Below are 20,689 nucleotides of genomic sequence, written 5' to 3'. Positions count from 1 at the left end.
ATGGTTGTGAGCCACCATGTGGTTGCTGGGATTTGAACTCCGGACCTTCGGAAGAGCAGTCGGGTGCTCTTACCCACTGAGCCATCTCACCAGCCCCTCTCCCAGGACTCTTAATTCTTGTTCTGCTGAATTGGAAAATGAAGTTTCATATTCAGGAGGGTTAGAGAGGGTCAAAGCTGGAGTATGAAGTACAGAGACATGGTCTGAGTCCATCACTTTCAGACCCTAGAGGAGTCAACTTACTGTACTGATGACATTGCTTTTCTCTCTGATGAAGGAGATAAGATGGGATGCTTCTGAGGATAAGCAGGATAGTACATGAAGTAAGCAACCCGTAGAGTCACCGTTAACAAAGGAGGAAAGAAGGTCAGTTACTGGAAAGAGAGATGACATGAGCGTAAAGAAAATATGACCTGGTTCTAGGGGTGTTAGCGTGCAAATGTACATAGCAAAAGCATCAACTCCCTAGTTAGTAACTTTTTAAACATAAGAGTGTTTTGCTTATAACATACAAACAGGATTCTGTTTTTTCGTTTTAATAAGAAGCATCAGAGGAGGTTAGAGTAATGTCTCAGTGGTTAAGAGTACATGCTGTTCTGTCAGAGGGCTCCAGTTCAGTTGCTAGCACCCACTTGTGGCAGCTCACGACTGCCTGTAATTCCAGCTCTAGGAGATCTGACATCCCTCTGTCTTCCTCAATCATATGCAGACATATGTGTAGACATAATAATAATACAGATTTTCAAAAAGCAAGTAGCTCAATCCAGTATATGTATGATTGATTTGGAATAATTTTAGGAGGTGGGAGTAAATTTTCTTGGCAGTATACTATTTTATTGGGTCTGGAAGATCTAAATAAATTCTTTTTTCACACAAGTAGGGCAAGACTGTTTTGCATATTTCTATTTTATATCAATGAGTAATGTATGTGTGTCTGTGTATTACTTGCATACCTGGTGCCTACAGAGGTCAGAAGAGGGCAACAGATTCCCTGGAGTGGAGTTAAAGATGGTTGTGAACTGCAGTATGGGTGCTGGGATTGGAACTCCTGTCCTGGAAGTACAGGAAATGCTCTTTTTTAACCACTGAACCCAAGAGTTGTCTTAAATTTTTATAGGCTGTATTTTTTTTGTTGTTGTTTTTTTCAAGATAGGGTTACTCTGTGTAGACCTGACTGTCCTGGAACTCACTCTGTAGACCAGGCTGGCCTTGAACTCAGAAATCTACCTGCCTCTGCCTCTCAAGTGCTGGGATTAAAGGCGTGTGCCACCATGCCCGGCAACTGTATTCGTTTTGAAACTGAGCTGTGTTAAAAACAAGACTGCTTGATCTGCTATGGGAATATGCTGCTTTGTACTAACATTTGTACATGGGATGTGGAAGGTTAGGGTAGGTCTTGTCCACCTCTCTTTAATAGTTTAAACAGGTGGTTATCAAGACCTGTGCTCCAGCTTTGAAATGACAGAATTCATTCTAAGGCAGCCTATTTCATAGATAGTTTTAAGAAATAGAAATGTCAAAATCATAGACAGGTCATGTGCTGTTAAAATATATGGTTTACACCTTAAATCACATATAAGCAACACTACTTGGACACAGCAGATTATATTGTGTGTTGTATGTGTATTTAACAATAATAATAATTAGGGCTGGAGAGACGGTTCAGTGGTTAAGAGCACTGTTCTCAGAGGTCCTAAGTTCAATTCTCAGCAACCACATGGTGGCTCACAACCATCTGTAATGGGATCCAATGCCATCTTCTGGTGTCCGAAGAGCAATGGTGTACACACATACATAAAATAATCTTTAAAAACAAAACCAAAACAAAAAAAATAATTAAAAAGAGGCCACAAATTTAAGGAGAGTGGGAAAGGTGCGTGGGAAGGGTTGGAAGGAGGTGGGAAATGATGTAATTATATTTTAATTCAAAAGTTTAAAAAAAACATGGATTTTAAGTGATACTTAGATCTTACCTGCTGGAGTTTCAGATGTATTATAATAAAGTCTGATTCCTCAATGTTTTTATCTTTTAGGGCTTGTGTTTCTTTTGGTCCTAAGAATCGTTCAATTGGAGCAGCAGCTAAGAGCCAGGTATAGTGTCTATCTTCCTCCTAAAATGACTTAACTTCTCTGATTTATCTTTATTTTCACTCAGCACCAGAGCCCTCTTTTATGTACTTGTGGATTTTCTTTTCCTTTCTTTTTTCTTTTTCTTTTCTTTCTTTTTTTTTTTTTTGATGTAGGTTCTTTTTATATGTCCTAGGTTGTCTTAGAACTCTGTAGCTCAGGCTGGCCTTGAACTAAGTCTTCCTCCCTCAGCTTGTCATGTGCTATGTGTCTGTACTCTCAGTCTTCGCAGATCTTTTAAAAGCAGAGTTAACTTTTGGTATTTTAAATGTTCTTTGAAACTATTCAAAGGCCTTTCACCTTCATCTCTAAGGTTATTGTTAACCAGCCACCACAGGAAAGGCCTCTAGACCTGAATAGGCTTGGTACCAACTTGCATTGTTCTTTGTCAACAAGGATCTTGATATATTTGCTTGTTTTTGAGTAACCAGAGCAACAGAAGCTCCAAGAATCTTAGCCTGAATGTCTGAGGGAGCTGTAGAGTGAGTTAAGGAATTGCATGTTTGACCTCGATATAATCAGTCTGGAGCAACAAATATGTGAGTAGCGTTTTTGACCAGACAGGACCCAAAATGAGCCTAAGATGCTGCTGCTGGGGTTGGAGAGATGACTCAGTGGGTGGTGAAGTGCTTCTCTTAGAAAATAAACTGGGAAGTAGAGGAAAAAACTGGACATTGACTTTATGTGCACATAAAAATCAGAGAAGTTTCTTTCCTGGGGATGGACATCAGTTGGTAGCATGCATGAGGCCTGGGTTCAGTCCCTAGCATTACATAAAAACACTCCGTTTAATAATCCCAGCACTTGAGTGATAGTGTCTTAGTTATGGTTTCTATTGTTGCAACGAAATACCATGACCAAAAAGCAAGTCAGAGAAGAAAGGATTTATTGGGTTTATGCTTCTACATCTCTGTTAATTACCAAAGTAAGTAAGGACAGGAACCCAAGCAGGGCAGGAACCCGTAAGCAGGAGCTGATGCAGAGGCTATTGGCTCGCTCTCCACAGCTTGCTCAGTCTGCTTTCTTAAAGAACCCAGGACTAAGCTGGGCGTGGTGGCGCAGGCCTTTAATCCCAGCACTCAGGAGGCAGAGGCAGGCGGATTTCTGAGTTCCAGGACAGCCAGGGCTACACAGAGAAACCCTGTCTCGAAAAACAAAAAAACAAAACAAAACAAAAAAAAAAAACAACAAAAAAAAGAACCCAGGACTATCATCAGCTCAGGGATGGCACCATCAACAATGGGTCCTCCTCTATTGGTCACTAAGTGAGAAAAATGCCTTTCAGCTGAATTTTATGAAGCCATTTTCTTCTCATTACTTTAGCTCCTGTCAAGGTGACATAAAACCAGCCAGTGTTTGTAGGCATGAGGATTGACACTTCAGACTTCTCATTGGCTACATAGCAAGTTTAAGGCCAGCCTGGGATAAATGAGTAGAGACCCTGTCTTAAAGAACCGTGGTGCTTGGTTGGTTGGTTTTTACTTGAGTGTTCATAGTCTTATTTTCGTAGAATATTCTGAAAAATTTTAGAGGCAGTTGATAACAAAATTATCAAATGGTTGTTTTATAAACATCACTGAATTTGTTTGAAACTACTTTCCCTACTGAAAAGTTACTGTTTACAACTGTTTTACACCACCTGCCTGGGACTGTGCTCAAGAAGTGATAATGATACACTGAGTTTCTGTTTCAGGCCAGGTCTGACTTTGGAGGCCTCACTGGTTTGGCCTACATGGAGAAGAATTGTATAAAGAGCTTTTTCTACCTGTGAAGGCTCCTGTGCTATGAATAGGAGCACACGTTCATCCTGGGACTTAAAATGCCTTCCACTGTTCTAGTTATTGTCTATTCTAGAGGAGCTTAAAAATCTAGAAAAGTATAGGGAATGTGGAAATCAACCATTATGGAGAGAAATGAAAATTTTGACTTTTTTTTTTTTTTTTGGCGTTGAGACAGTATTTCTCTGTGTAGCCCCTGGATGTCCTGGAACTCACTCTGCAGACCAGGCTGGCCTCAAACTCAGAAATCTGCCTGCCTCTGCCTCCCAAGTGCTGGGATTAAAGGCGTGTGCTACCACTGCCTGGCAATTTTTGACTTTATAAGCATCTAGAAGTGTTTCTTTTCTAAGTGAGATCATGCTACACAGCGTTTTTCCTATTAAAAGTGGAAAAAAAATATTTTTCCACTTAAAAAGTATTACCCTCACAGTATTTCAGTATTTGGAGATAAAGTTTTCACTTGCCTGTTATAAGAACAGTTAGAAACACTCTCCCAAATAGCCTTTGTTCTGTAAATGTACTCTGGTCATTCTTCCTTCTTGGGGCTGTGTGTGCGTGCATGTGCACTAGAGAGTGAATCCAGAGTGGTGTACATGCTGGGTATGTACCACTTAGAACTTTAATGATATTTATGAATTAATAAGTATTGATGAGTTTGTTCTTGGAAAGTTTGAAGCATAAACTGTGAGCAGTTTTAGAAGCTAATAGTTTCTGGAAATATTAAAAGTTTAAGAACAAAATTTTGGTGAGTGCCGTGGCCTGACTTGATGGAGAGGAAAAACATGCTCTCGATATAGTCTTCAACCCTACCAGTGGGACCCATGTAAGTAAGTCCCTTGTTCTCATTTTGCTTGATTTAGAAGGATTAAATGTCTAAAGAAAATTGAAACTTGGACACCTTTTCCTTATATCTCATTACTGCCTGCTCCTTTTTGTGTGTTTGAGCATTTGTAAGATTGTTACATTAGATGGATTGGTCAAGTAGCCATGTTCTCGTGTCCCACAGTAGAGTTTTACCAGGGACACCTGGTTAGAAATAGAGAAATAAGACAGTTTATCAAGAAAGGGAAAGTACGCATGAGAGAGAGAGTAGGCCAGGCACCTGGGGGAAAGGCATACTTAGAAGTCTGTTGGCTTTGTGTGTGTGTGCGTGGTTTTCTTCTTACGACATCTCCCTACATAGCCCTGGTTGGTCTAGAACTTAGTAATTTTTCTGCTTTTATCCCTAGAAGGAAATTTGGCGAATTAAAGGGATCCCGACTAACCCAAAGCTGTTGAAAATTGGAAATGGAATGGTTTTTCTTTGCATTTTTCTTTTTTAGGTAATTTCTAATGCCAAGAACACAGTTCAAGGGTTTAAAAGATTTCATGGGCGAGCATTCTCCGATCCATTTGTGGAAGCAGAAAAATCTAATCTTGCATATGATATTGTGCAGTTGCCCACTGGATTAACGGGCATAAAGGTAAGGATCTGCTGATACTGTGTTATGCGGCCCTATTTCATCAGTTCAGTGTGTGTCTGTAGTTCTCGTGAAGCTGTAATGAAACACTCTCTTTACACCTTTATTTTTATCATACATGAATGAGGCCTTTTTTTCACATATGAGCATTTTGCCTGCATGTGTATTTGTGTTCTGTGTATGTCTGTGCTCTTGGAATTCAGAAGAAGATATTGGATCCTCTGGGACTGGAGTTACGTTTTTGCACCCTCCTGTGTGGGTACTGGGAATTGAATTCCCATCCTCTGTAAGAGCAGGCAGTGGTCCTAAACCACTCAGCCATTTTTTTTAGACCTTATAATGCAAATGTTAAAGAACATTTCTTGCTGATTACGGCTGATAGTCTTTGAATGGTAGTGATAGTTTATGAGCTATTGATGGTGCTGTTCCTCTGCATTGGCAGTCTGGGGAGAGACATTAACTCTGTCACTGCTATTGGTGGTGTTCACAGAGAGAGCCACCTTTCCAATGTGATATTAGTGAAGTCTTGTAGAAGAGCAGGCCAAAGAATAGCTTGTTCTCATTAGCCAGTCTCACTGCTGTAGTCATGTCAGTAGGACTGAAGCCGCTAACAGATGCTCTAGGGAAGATTGCACTTTGTCTTTGAAACACGGAAGAATCTCTGTGGAGCAGTAGTGACCCCATCACACTAAGAGGCTGGGATATAAGCTGGGGTAATAACCTGTATCTCCTACAGTGGAGTAACAGGAGTGTAGGCCAGTGAGCATAAGAGTGGTATTTTATGTCTTATGGTTGTGTTTTTTGAGACAAGGTCTTACTCTGTAGCCTAGGCTAGCCTTGAATTCACCTGCCTCAGCCTCCTGAGTGCTGAGATTACACGTGTTAGCCACCATCCTCAGCCCAGTGTGGTTTTTGTTTTTTGAGATCACAGCAGTTGTAGAAATAAGAATCCTAAGAATCTTAATTGAGATTCAAATGAAGCTGGGAGTAGATCTCAGTGGTAGAGCAGTTTATGAGGTCCAGATTCAAATCTAGTACCACAGAAAACATGCCCCAGAAACTGAGAAGCAGAAGAGTGTAGTTCCGGCTCTGTAGCTGAGAACTGAGAGACGAGGGCAGAAGGGTCTCCTTAAGATTGATGGCCTCCCTCCCGGTGCTTGTCACCAAGACTCTGTTTGTGGACGACATCCGCAGAGTTGTTCTCTGCGTGTTCCTCTATATACTGTGGCACATGTCCACCCCCCTCAAATAAATGTAATTTAAAAGTGATGACTAGGTTTATGTAAGGTAACTGTGTCAGTACTCTCAGAAGAGTTTGAATGGCTCACTGAGGGAAAGCGGAAAAGGTATTGTGAGGAAATGGGGACTTGTTACAGTCAGGAAACAGGACAGATGTGTAGAAAAAGAAGGAAAGAAGATCTGGGGAACTGGTCTGTCTCTGTAGACAAAGGTCATAGGGACAGACCCAAGCCAAGCAGAAAGTCAGTAGGTGGGGCAGGTTATAAAGGGACTCAGTGAGGGAAGTCTGTCCCTGTCACTGTCCTGTAAAGTGACCATGTGTCAGCTTGTGCCTCTGATTAGGGTTGGAGGGAGATGGTTGCTCAGTCAAGCTCCTCCAAGTTGTGAGAGGATGTGTTTTGGATGTTAACTGCTGGGTGGGGCTAAGGGTGGAAGGATGGGTTATCCAAGGCAGAGCTTTATCATGAAACATTTCCTGAGACTTGGTCATCATTTATTCTTTAACCCAATAAACATTTATTTGACTGTGTGGGTTCTGGGGCAAAACCACCTGTGTCCTGGTTGGGGAGACTAATGTGAACACAATGTACAGCCCACACAGTACCTGGCATCGAGGCATTCTCCCCTAGCATCCTGTTTATGGCAGGCGGGAGGGTTTGCTTTCGGATCAGGTCTTTGCCTCAAGGTTGGCTTTAGGTTGTGATTGTCTTTTGCTAATTGTCATGTATATTAAACAAAAAGGTAGCATTCTTTGTAAAGATAACATTCTTCAGTCCCCTCCTGAGGTACTGCCCCATTGACTAGGACACGAAGTGGACTAAAATTGGATTCTTTTGTCTTGTTGCAGGTTACATATATGGAAGAGGAGAGGAATTTTACCACGGAACAAGTGACTGCCATGCTTTTGTCGAAACTGAAGGAGACAGCAGAAAGTGTTCTTAAGAAGCCTGTTGTAGACTGTGTTGTCTCAGTAAGTTTGGCTCTGTGGATCACCACCACCCAGTCTGAGCTGACTTCCCCAACCTCATAGTCATTTTTCAAGTCTCCTTTTTTTCTCCAGACTCCATTGTTGTACCTATTTAACTCTTGTCCTTCAAGCCTCATTTGAAATCTCACTTTTTTCCTAAGGTTATTTCCAGTAGCTAGTGTAGTGCTTAGGGACAGGGTAGCTACTTGATTGAATTGAATGTTAGTTGTCTGCCTTGCCTCCATCTTTTTTCCTTATCCTTGAGTTTTCTGCGTGCCCTTGTTTTGATGGGCGCCTGGCTGCTTGTAGTAGGGTGTGATGTGGTGGGGTCTAGAGGCTGTCTGAGTTTTATATTGCGTTTGCCATGCAGTACTCCCCTCCTGCTATTGTTACCTGATTTGTCCTAGTCAGGGTGACTGTTGCTGTGATGAAGCATCAGGATCAAAAGGAACTTGAAGGGAAGGGCTTACTGACTCATGTTTTCACATCACTGTTGATCACTGAAGGAAGGAAGTCAGGATAGGAACTCGAGCGTGGCAGGAACGTGGAGGTGGGAGCTGATTGTCCAGGCCACAGAAGAGCTTCTTGCTGACTTGCTCCTCATGGCATGTTCTGCCTGCTTTGAGACAGAGCCCAGGATCACTAACTGAGATAGTTAGATAGTTCCATCCACTGTAGACTAAGCCTTTCCCCATCAATCACTAAGAAAATGCCTTATAAACTTGCCCTTTTTTTTAAAAAAAAAAAAAAAAGATTTATTTACTTATTTATTATATATAAGTACACTGTAGCTGTCTTCAGATATATCAGAAGAGGGTGTCAGATCTCATTATAGATGGTTGTGAGCCATCATGTGGTTGCTGGGATTTGAACTCAGGACCTCTGGAAGAGCAGTCGGTGCTCTTAAACCGCTGAGCTATCTCTCTAGCCCCAGGCTTGCCATCTTACGGAGGCATTTTCTTAGCTGAGACTCCCTACTCTTGTTGACTTGTGTTGAGTTGACATAAAACTATCCCCACACTGATGTTTTAGCTCTTTGGCTTTTTTTTTTTTTGTTTTTTGTTTTTTGTTTTTTCGAGACAGGGTTTCTCTGTATAGCCTTGGCTGTTCTTGAACTCACTCTGTAGAACAGGCTGGCCTCAAACTCAGAAATCCACCTGCCTCTGTCTCCCAAGTGCTGAGACTAAAGGTGTGTGCCTGGCTTTCTCTTTGGCTTTTTTTGTCTTAATGGGTACATTGATTAGCAAAGCGGGACTGTTGGCTGCCTTTCTCACTGCAGATTCTTGATTATCAAGCAAATTGGTACTGATACAGGTAATGATTAGGCAATAGCTGTGGCCCACATTCTGGGGATTGGAAGAATAGAAAGGCTGTTAGGGGCCCAAGTGAAGTGATTGATTACTTAGTGCAGTGGTTCTCCACAGGTGGATCATGATCCTTTGGGGGTTGCATGTCAGATAACCTGCATATGAAATATTTATATTACGATTTATAACAGGAGCAAAGTTATAGTTACACGGTAGCAACAAAAATAGTTTTATGGTGGGTGTCACCACACCACAAAGAAGTGTATTAAAGGGTTGCAACACTAGGAAGGCCGAGACCTGCTGGCTTAGTAACTGAGGTGTAGGCATAGACACTGTGCCAGGTTCTCTCTACCATTCCTCCGCTCTCCATTGGGCCCCAGACTTGACCTCTTTCTTTCGTTTAGTGCCTTTTACTTTGAGTAATGCTCACATAACAGTTTTATGAAATAGTGGGGATTTCTAAATGGTTTTTTCCCTTCTTCATCCCATTTTGGGGGACCTGGGTTTTCAAGGGTAGTTTTCTTTTTCTTTTTCTTTTTTTTTTTTTTTTTTCTCGAGACAGGGCTTCTCTATAGCCCTGGCTGTCCTGGAACTCACTTTGTAGACCAGGCTGGCCTCGAACTCAGAAATCCTCCTGCCTCTGCCTCCCGAGTGCTGGGATTAAAGGTAAAAAAAATTTTTTGAGCCTGTTGTTTATCTTTCTGCTACCTTTAAACATGCTGGGATTACGGGTATACTCCTCCAAAATTAGCCTGAGGAAACAATTTCTTTTTTTTTTTTTTAAAGATTTATTTATTTACTTATTATATGTAAGTACACTGTAGCTGTCTTCAGACACNCCAGAAGAGGGCGTCAGATCTTGTTACGGATGGTTGTGAGCCACCATGTGGTTGCTGGGATTTGAACTCCGGACCTTCGGAAGAGCAGTCAGGTGCACTTACCCACTGAGCCATCTCACCAGCCCAGGAAACAATTTCTTAATCTGATTTCTAGATGTCAACTTTTTGCAGGTCTTTGTAAAGAGAATGCTTGTTTTACAGGTTCCTAGTTTCTACACTGATGTAGAACGGCGGTCAGTGATGGATGCCACACAGATTGCTGGTCTCAATTGCTTGCGGTTAATGAATGAAACAACTGCAGGTAAGAGGGGTTAACGAGGCTAGGTGGCAAATTCCTTTATTCCCAGTACTCTCAGCTGAGGCAAGTGGATCTCTTGAGTCCGAGGCCGTCCTAGTCTAGAATAAGATCCAGGACAGCCAGGGATCCATTAAACAGAGAAACCCTGTCTCAAAAACAAACAAAAAGTGGGGAATGAATGAGACAGCTGCAGATGAGAGGACGATTTTTAACTCCTACTCTCTGACTTGTTAAATACTGAAGCTGCTTAACATTGAGCACTGTAATGGTAATGTTCCACATGAATAAAATTATGCAGTGTTTATAAAGAAATTGTCTCCAACACAGTACCCAGTGTATCTTGTTCCTGAGATATGAAATGTGCCCTCTTTTTTCTTCCTTTTTGCTTTTTTTTTAAATTGATTAAATGAATTTTAGTTTTTAGGAGATACTCTGTTGAACTTACTTTTTCCCCTCTTGTAGTTGCTCTTGCTTATGGAATCTATAAACAAGACCTTCCTGCCTTAGAAGAAAAACCAAGAAATGTAGTTTTTGTAGATATGGGACATTCTGCCTATCAAGTTTCTGTATGTGCATTTAATAAAGGAAAACTGAAAGTAAGTATTTTTCCAGAAAACTGGAGATTAAAATTTGATTAAATTTGATTAGATTTTGAGTGACAAATTATTATTATTTTTCACCGATTGGAAGCTTGTTGTGAGTCACCTGACCTGGAATGCAGATATGGTGGGAGGAATGGAAGTTGTGGGCCGAAACAAGCTTTATGTAGAGTTGGTATGGTGCGAAGTAAAGAAAGAGCATGAACTTTGAGGTGAGGTTCCCGAGATCTCTAGTAGTGATTTTCTCACTTGCACTGTGTAGGAAGCAGTGCACCCTGGCCGGCTTCCTTGGAACATTTTACTTGCCTCTTCTCTTGGTAAAGTCAGCAACAGAGAGGGCGTTTAGGGTGCTCTTGCGATTTGGAGAGTTAGAGAAAGGCTCTTGATTGAAAATTTGGATGCTAAAGGACTCTAGACTAGAAGTGATAGTCTAGGTTTCTAGAACATTTACAGCTCTAGAGTAATAACCATTGTATATAGAATTGTAGAGCTGTTTAAAGAGAGGGATTGCCAGAGTGTGTATGTCTGGCTCCTTTGGGAAGCTACACAGTGAGTAGAGGCTAGTGGTTCTTTGGCTAGGTAACTTTTTCTAATGCCTGCTTTAGTTGAGTGTATTTCAAGATTCTTGGTGCTAAGGTTTAAATTTGCCCCCCAATTTTGTGGTGCAGTGTAGGGACTCATTTGAGGGTATTTTTGGGTTCTAGTTTGTTCTGTTTCTTCTTTTCTCCTCCTCCTCCTCTTCCTCCTCCTCTTCTTCTTCCTCCTCTTTTGAATAATAGAGACTTGGTTTATTATTCAAAAGACTCTGTTTTACTCTCTTATCTATATTTTCATATTCTAGGGTTTTTTGTTATCAAACATTGGTTGGGAAATGAATATTTACAAGGTTTATAGCAATAAATTGTGGGTCAGACATAATTCTCAATGTTCAGGTAATAATTTAAATTGAGCTGGTGGCTCATGACTAATCTTTGGGTTTTGGAAGCAAAGGCAAGTGTATCATACTGAAGTCCAGTGCAATCTATAAAGTAACTCTTAGGCCAGTCAGGACTCCATAGTGGAAAAAAAATAAAAATAAATGAGTTGGTTGAGTGGATGAGGCCTGCTTGCTTCCAAGCCTGATAACCCGAGTTCGATTCCCAGCACTCACGGGGTGGGAGAGGGCTGAGTTTTGAAAGTTGTTCCCTCTCTATCATTTATGCATCCTCAATAAATATGTAAATAAATGTCTTAAAATACAAAAAATTAGCCACTGTCTTAGGGTTTCCTTGCTGTGAAGATATACTGTATAAAGGACACCATATAAGAACCATTCCATAAAGGACAACATTAATTGGGACTAGCTTAAGTTCAGAGGTTTAGTTCATTATTGTCATGGCGTGAAGCATGGCAGTGTCCTTGTAGATACGGCACTGGAGAGGGAACCGAGAATTCTGTGTGTTGATCTGAAGGCAGCAGGAGACTGGGGCATACTGGGTGTAGCATTAGAGACCCCCACCCCTACTTCCTCCACACCTCCTAATAGTGCCACTCCCTATGGGTCAAGTCTGTGGGGCCATACCTATTTGAACTACCATAAACTACTGATAGAATTATTTCTAAAAATCTGACACTTTCACATTTAAAATAATTGGATTTTGAGGCAAGGTCTCACATTAGCTTAGGCTGGTGGTGTGTCTCAGTGTGGAATTCTGGGATTGCAGATGTGTACCTGTACACCTAGCTTTGTTGTATTATCTTTTTGGGGCGCTAAGGGTTGAACCTAGCACTTGCTTGTTTAGCAAGTGCTTTACTGCCGTGCTACATCCTCATCCTCAGTTGGAGAAAATAAAATTGGAATCCCTGTACTCAAATCTATATCCAGACTTTCAGTTACCTTATCAAGAACATTTCTTGAGCCAAGCAATGGTGGCCTGTGCCTTTAATCCCAGCACTGGGGTCGGGGGAGGTAGAGGCTGTTGGATCTTAGTTGAGTTTGAGGCTAGCCTGGACTTTAGAGGAAGTTTCAGGGCAGCCAGGACTACACAAAGAAAACCCTGTCTCCAAAACAAAATAAAGATTCTTAATGGATTTAGTGCTCATTAAAGAGGTTATGTTTATCAGGTTTTGTTGCTTAGCATGTCATCACTTACTGGATCTGCTTTAGATGGAAACTTACAGTTCTGCTACAGATGTGGAAAACTGTCAATGCAAGTTTGATAGACTTAAGTGACACATAAAAACACAATTATGCCTAACATTTCTGCTGCTTTTAGGCAATGAACTGATTAGAGTTCCACTATTTCCTGACTAGAAGTTGGTACAAGTGTTTGGCCTTGAGTATGAAACTCCTTGAAGTGGTTTCTATTACAGCAGGTGTTAGCAACCTGAAGATGGCCTTTTTTTTTACTTCCACATGATGTGTAAAGTAGAGATTATGAAGTATGTTATTTATTGCTCATGTTGGAGTTGATGCTGGTCTGGAACTCACAGGCTTGTGGCAGCTGTCTTGCCTCATCCTCTGGAAGGCTTCCGTTAGTGGAGTGGGGCCATGCCTTTTCCAAGTGTATTCATGGTGTTTCCCCTCCCCCCCCAAAGAAAGAAAAAAAGTTTATTTAGTATATTACCTGGACAGTGATGAAAAGGATTGCCTGTTTCATAGTGTAGTATTAGCAAGTATTATGTGCTACGTCCTTATTTTCAGCCTTGATGAACACATTTTCTGGCCTTTAGAAAGTAGATCATGGCCAGGTGGTGGTGGCACATACCTTTAATCCCAGCACTCTGTGAGTTCTTTGCCAACCTGGTCTACAGGGTAAATTCTAGGACAGCTAGGGCTACACAGAGAAGCCTTATCTGAAAAAAAACCAATAAAAATAAAAGTAATAAAAAATAAGAGTGTGTGTATCATGGTAAATTTTACAGTTGGTTAATTTTTGGATTATCCTCTTTTTTCCTTGAAGGTTTTGGCCACAGCTTTTGATACAACATTGGGAGGCAGAAAATTTGATGAGGTGTTGGTAAATCACTTCTGTGAAGAATTTGGAAAGAAATACAAGCTAGACATAAAATCTAAAATTCGTGCTTTATTACGACTGTCTCAAGAGTGTGAGAAACTCAAGAAATTGATGAGTGCAAATGCTTCAGACCTCCCTTTGAGCATTGAATGTTTTATGAATGATATTGATGTATCCGGAACTATGAATAGGTAACCATGTTCTTAATGTTAAATGAACAGTGACCTTTATTTTGTTTAACTGATTAATGAAATCATGGTGGTTAACATGTTAAAAATTACAGGCCATTTAGGACCCAGTTTTCATTTAAAGTGTTTATCCAGTGGTTCTAGTAATGGAGACTGAAACTTATTCTGGTAACTTAAATGTTTCTGAAAGTCACTAGTTAATTCAAATATGTATTAGACACAAATGACTGGTTTTCATAAAACTAGTGAACTGTTTTAATGCAGAAATAGGATGAATTTGACTTAGGCACCAATTTAAAAATGTTCTTTTTGAGTAGTTAAGGATCTTTTGAGGGCAGTATCCCTTTTGTTCAGCACTGCAAGAATTCTGTGTAACTGACATTTAAGGTTATTTCAGAAACACTCAGTGTTATTGTTGCCTGATCGTGTTGCTTGGATGAGGGTGTGAGATGTTCTTTTGGCTGTGAACTCCTGGTAGAATTCAGGCAAGGCTAATGACTTGTTTGGAGAAGTGTGCTTGAGTGACCCTTAAAAAATTTGAGATGGTATTTATTGTTGACCAGTGTCCAAGTATATCCTAGCTCACCCTTTTCTCCTGCTTGGAATTTTTCCTCTTTTTTTTTTAAAATGAGTGTGAGGCCTCCCTCCTCCTCTCGTGTGCATGAGAGAAGGGGGGGTTGGAGAGGGAGGGAGCGAGACAGAGACAGGGGAGGCCAATATGCTTTAAAAATTTGTTAGTCAAATGCTGTTTATAAGAGTTAAGTAGATTTGTGTGTGTGTGTGTGTGTGTGCGTGTGTGCGCGCGTGCGCGCGTGTGCGTGTATGTGTTTTCACACACTGTTTGGCCTGCATGCTGTTTTTCAAATGTTAATTTTTATGTGTATGGGTGCTTTGCTTGCATATATGTCCAGGCCACATGCATACTTGTCTTTGGAGCCCTGAAGGAGAACTCTGGGACTAGAATTAAAGATAGCAGGGGCTGCATTGTGGGTGTTAGAAGTTGAACCTGTCTCTTTTGGTGACCGTGCTTTTTTAACTACTGAGCTATCTAGTCTCTCCAGCCTTGACTACTACATTGTTGTTAAAAAATGTGTTAAATCTACATGTGAGAACACAATTATTTTATAGCTTTGACTTTTTTTTGAAGTTGACTCTGCTTAATTTTTAAATGAATGGGATTAGATTACTTTCACCATTACAGTATTCTAAATTAATGTTGTCTTTAGTTTTAAAACCGTTGAGGTATGACTAGATGTGATGATGGCACATGCCTTTAATCCCAGCACTCAAGAGGCAGAGGCAGGCGGATCTCTTAAGTTCGAGGGCAGCCTGGTCTACAGAGGGAGTCCATGGATAGCCAGGACTCTATTACACAGAGAAACCCTGTCTTGAGAGAGAGTGAATGAATGAATGAATGAATGAATGAATATGAGAATTAAGTGAGATAATGGTTCAGTAGGTAGTGTGTTTGGTTAGAATTCCTGGGTTCAGTTTCTAGCTCCACATAATAGGTTGATAGGCTAGAAGTTCAAGATCAAACTAGAGAGATGACTTGACAAGTAAAAGTGGTTACTGTCAAGCCTTGTATCTGAGTTCAATCCCCAGGATTTACCTGGTAGAAGAAGAGAACCTCCATTTGTATGCTGTCACACATGCAAACACAACACTCACTAAAAGGAAACACAAATTTTAGCTCCATAGCTTAATGTTGGCTTGTTCTTCAGGAAACATTGCTATCCTGAACGTGTCATTTCCTTGAGGCAGTAATCAAAGACAAGGGTTTGTTGCACTGGGTAGGGACAGGGAAAGCATCACTTAATCTTCTGTCTGGGTAAATGTGATATCTCAAGTTAGGCGGCTGCTTGAATATGTACCATCAAATGAGGTTCAGGCCAGCCTGGGACACGGAAGATCCCATCTCAAAAAATGAATTCACACACCATACAGTGGAACATTCCAAAGTGACCAGGTAGTGGTGTTTAGTATATGCGGTGCTGTGAAGCATCACTTGTATATAATGGAAACAGTCATTTCGTTGCTAAAGCCTCAGAGTCTGTCAGTCAACAGTTCTCCTTTGGTTCTGGTTCAGATTTTATTTGCATTCTCTGGTTATGTGTGTGTGTGTGTGTGTGTGTGTGTGTGTGTGTGTCTGTCTGTCTGTCTGTCTGTCTGTCTGTTGAGGTAGGCTTCATATAAAAGAATCTACCATTTTAAATGTACACTTGAATGTTTTGTCTATTCATAAGGGGGTTACTGGTGTCCACTGTCTAATTATAGAATGTTTTTGTCATCTCCTAGAAGAGAAGGAAGCTCAGCTCTAATAGCAGTCTTCATGAGTGCTAAAGCCTCGGGGCACATATCTGGATTTGTGTATTCTTTTGTGCATTGTAGTTGAAATACGTATTTCTAAGTTCCTTCCAGTTTTTCTGCTCCAGACCCCTTTTACTTTTGTGACATAGTTGTCACTCTGTATGCCCAGTTGGCTTGGATGGAACTCACTGATGCAGGCCGCTCCTCACCTCCCCAGTCTTTCTCCCCAGTTCTGGCATTACATCATGGCTGCTTCCTTGGGCTTTTTTTGTTTGCTTTTTTTTGGACACAGGTTATTTTGTATGTTGACTTTGAACTCTTTTCTGTGCTAGGGTTACATTCACAAACTACCATATCCTGTTCTAAGTATTGTGGGGTGGAACGCAAGGCTTGATGCATGCTAAACAAGCATTGTCCAATCAAGCACTATGCCCAGGCCTTGGGAAACGGTGTTTAGAGTGGTTTTTCTTTCTTTTGACCTTACTTCTATTTTCTTGTCCAGTTTGGGTTTGTTTATCAGTGTTTTTTCTTTCCTTACATTCTTGTTTCCCTTTTAAGAGAACTTTTTAAAATGCTATTTAAAAGACTTATTTTTCTGTATGTGAGTGTTTGCCTGTGTGTATGTAGGTGTACCATGCATGTCCCTGGTCCCTTCAGAGGTGAGAGGAGGTTTTGGATTTTCTGGAACTGAGTTGCAGTTATATGCCATTATCTTGGTTCTAGAAAATGCAGCAACTGTTAACCCTTGAGCCACATTTCTAACCCCTTTTAAGGAAACTCTGTTGCCTCTGTTGCTGTCCTGTCCTATCAGGGGCTGTTTATTTTTTTTCCCCAACAAACAAAACGTGTATTGACTCATTGTATGGATTATTTTTTGAAACATGTACATATGAAACTGGAGATACATAATATAGTTAAGTGGTAAAGAGGCCCTGGGTTTTGTTCCACTACTATCCTGGTAGCTTACAACCATCCATAACCCCAGTTCTAGGGGATCTAACACCTTCTGATCTGAGGGCACCACTAGGCCATGCACATACATACATAGATGCATGCGGGCAAAATGACCATACACATAAAATAAATATAAAAAATAATAAAATGTAGATATAGAATAAATCATGGATGGACTGTGAGACATGCTAGTCATTAGACTCATTTTGAAATAACTTGAGTGTTGCATAGTTCTGTTTATATAATTATGTTCAGAGCAGATAAATTGTAACCCAAAATAGTCTTTAAAAAAAAAATCCAAGAAAAACAACAACAAAAAAAACCCAAGCAAACAAAAAAGATAGATAGTTGTCAAGGATTCAGGAAGAAAAATAGGGATGGATGGGAGCAACCTGCCCCAGTGTGAAAGCCTACAGACAACTGTGTCAGTATTCACTAATTGTAAAAGATCACCACACCAGGTCATGCACAAGGTGTAGACAGAAGAGCTGTGCTCTTTCTCTAATTCTAAACCAATCTTACAGAGAAGAATTTTTCCAAGATCGATCGATCGATCTATCTATCTATTTATTTATTTGATATATGTAAGTATACTATAGCTCTCTTCAGAACATCCCAGAAGAGTGCATCAGATCTGATTACAGATGGTTGTGAGCCACCATGTGGTTGCTGAGAATTGAACTCAGGACCTCTGGAAGAGCAGTCAGTATTCTTAACCTCTGAGCCATCTCTCCAGCCCACAGAGAAGAATTTTATGTATGTTAATGTTCTTTTTTTTTTTTCCCCTACCCAAGCTGGCACTGAAATATTGTGTGTGTATGTGTGTTGATATACCTATCCTGAGTATTTCATATAGCAGGAATAAAAGATGTCCTTTGGTTGGCTTCTGTTTAGCACAGCACTTTCAGATCTAGCCCGATAACACCATGAGTCAGTTCCCTTTTCTTCCTGAGTACCATTCACAGGCATTTGAATTGTTTTTGCTTTCTGGATTTTATGAATCATGTTGGAAAGCATCCTATCATGTACATGTTTTATTTCCATGAACTTACATTTTAATTCTATTAGTGTGCGTACCTAGCGTAGAATCACAGTCCTCTGGCAATGCTGTTTAGCATAGTTTAGCATTCCAAGCAAAAGCCAGACTCTTAGTGTTCATTTTACATTGTGCAGAAACATGTAAGGCCTGCAGTTCCCATATCCTTATCAGTGCTTGTTATTGCCTTTTGTTTTATGTATAAGTGGAATGTGGTTTAATCTGTATTATTGCTTTACTAGAGGCAAATTTTTGGAGATGTGTGATGATCTCCTAGCAAGAGTGGAGCCGCCACTTCGAAGCGTCTTGGAGCAATCCAGTGAGTACTTTTGTCGTTGAATTAATTGTTTGTAGATCTCAGACTCTGGGGATGTATTGCATGTTACCATTTTCTCCCAGTCAAATATTTGCAGCATGAACACTTGTCAGTTTAGTTTCATGCTGTGATTAGCTTTATCTGTTTCCTGGAATATTTCTTCTTTCTAAAGCCTTCTATGAAGAATACAGGGAAATAAAAGTGTTTTCTCTGAAAAGTCTCATTTCAATCTCAAGCACAGATGGATGTATAAATCTGTTTACTGAAGTTGTTTTGCAATGTGTATGTGGTGGTCTTTTTGTCAGTGAGCCCTGTGTTAACTTAGTATGGCTCTGAGAGATGGCTCAGTGGGTAAAGCCTTGCTGCTCAAACAAGACCTTTGGCTCCTCAGGATCTAAAACCCAGGTGCAGCTGCACACACCTGTAATCTCCAGTGGTGGGAAGGCAGACAGATGATCCTAGAATCAAGCTCCACGTTCAGTGGAAGACATTCTTAAAACAAAACAAAGCAAAACAAAACAAAACAAAAAACCGAGAGCGATGGCTCCGAGGCTAGAACTAGCTGCTCTCTACCAGAGGACCCAGGTCCTAACATCTTCGTGGTGGCTAATAACTGAGTATAAACGCCACTTCCAGGAGACCCAACCCCTTCTTCTGGCCTGTGTCATCATCAGGCATATATGTGGTGCATGGATGCACATTGTGCACAGACACTTGGAGACAAAACAACCATATACATTAAAAATAAATATTTTTTTTGAAGGCCAGAGGTTGAATGGTGATGCGTGTCAGTATTTTCAGCAGACAGGTCAGACGTTTAAGGTCATCATCAAATTTTAAGACCCGCCTAGGTTAGAGACCCTGTCTCAAAAATCTCCCTATTCATGAGAAAGAGACAGATGGATCGCCGTGAACTCCAGGACAGCCAGCAGTCCTTAAAGAGATCCAGTCTCCAATCAATCAGACAAACAAACAGATTAATAAATATATAAAAATAATGTGGAGAGTCATGTTGATACAGGAACATAGGAAGACATGTCAACCATGTGTGATTTATAAATGTTTTAATTATGTTTCAGACTAAAGGGCCACAATTCGCTTAGGAACACATTATTAACTAAAACAGTTTGGGGTACAATGTTTACCTTTTTGTTAGTCACTAATTAATTCAGGGTGTTGATGTAATGTTAGCTTAGTGTACTGGCTTGGGTCTTAAATCAGTGCTGATGAGAAGTAAGTGTTTTTACTATGGATTTTGGGAGTGTCACCCTCCCTGCTCCCCATTCTTTTTTTTCGTCTTCTCAGGAGTTGCAGTTGCATTGTATAGGCTGGTCTGGAATCCTTGGACTCAAGCAGTATTCCTTCCCCTGCCTCCAGCTGGAACTACAGGCACATATCTCATGTGCCTGGCTGCAGCTCATTTCTTTTTTAAAAAAGTGAGTTAGTGGAGGTCAGACAATAACTAGGTAGAGTTGATGCTCTTTGCACATTTTCGTGCATCCTGGAGGCTGAACTCTGGGGCCACCAGGCTTTCTCAGCATGTGTGTTTAACCTGCTAAGCCATCTTACCAACCCTCACACTTGCTTCTTTAAATAGGTCCTCTCAGGAAACAGTGGTTGTTAGATAAAGTGTGACTGGGAAAGCACTTGGCATTAGATAGGTTTTGGGCAGTAGCAGAGCCTTGCCATGTCCTAGTCCTAATCCCCAGGAGACCATAGACCATGGCTATGTGCCTCTGCCTTGTTATTTGGAACTTCCTTGCTTCATGGCATGTCATGGGTGATGTGGTATTTTTGAAGCCCACTTTGGGCTAACATGCTGGATGGAATGTTGGATCTCTTGACAGTACTTTGTGTAGCACTCTAAGGGAATGCAGGACCTGCACAGGCAAAAGTGTAGTGTCCTTGGGCCGTGCCTTCCAAACCCCACTGTTGTTATTTGAGTCAAGGTGAGTACTGTTTTGTTTTATTTTGTTTTGTTTTGTTTTAAGACAGGGTTTCTCTATATAGCCTGAACTCAGAAATCTGCCTGCCTCTGCCTCCCAAGTGTTGGGACTAAAGGCGTGCACCACCACCGCCTGGCAAGATGACTACTTTTTACCAGAGGCTATGCTCTGGTGTGAGAGAATGAGAGTGTGTGAGTAGGGCAAGGGGTTGGGGAGGGAGATAGGAATTTTGGAATGAGGATGTGAGGGAGTTGAATTTTTTTCAATAAAAAAATTGAATAATAAAATAAAATTTAATTTTTGTGGATTTGTTTATTTAATGTTTGGAT

General features: G+C 40.8%; 1 protein-coding gene across 1 annotated transcript in view; it reads left to right on the top strand.

Annotated features, from left to right (window-relative positions):
* Hspa4 (heat shock protein family A (Hsp70) member 4) overlaps window positions 1–20,689 on the top strand; it is a 41,517-nt gene that overhangs the window by 7,821 nt on the left and 13,007 nt on the right. Inside the window, exons 2-8 of the mRNA XM_021213650.2 lie at window positions 2,034–2,091; window positions 5,228–5,368; window positions 7,452–7,574; window positions 9,919–10,018; window positions 10,478–10,611; window positions 13,557–13,801; window positions 18,341–18,417. Coding sequence (XP_021069309.1) covers window positions 2,034–2,091; window positions 5,228–5,368; window positions 7,452–7,574; window positions 9,919–10,018; window positions 10,478–10,611; window positions 13,557–13,801; window positions 18,341–18,417 — 878 coding nt within the window. The remainder of the gene's footprint in view (window positions 1–2,033; window positions 2,092–5,227; window positions 5,369–7,451; window positions 7,575–9,918; window positions 10,019–10,477; window positions 10,612–13,556; window positions 13,802–18,340; window positions 18,418–20,689) is intronic.

The sequence above is a fragment of the Mus pahari genome, chromosome 14 (assembly GCF_900095145.1).
Source record: "Mus pahari chromosome 14, PAHARI_EIJ_v1.1, whole genome shotgun sequence".
Lineage (NCBI taxonomy): Eukaryota > Metazoa > Chordata > Mammalia > Rodentia > Muridae > Mus > Mus pahari.
The sequence above is the reverse complement of the archived record's forward strand: the minus strand, read 5'-3'. Positions and strand labels throughout refer to the sequence as shown.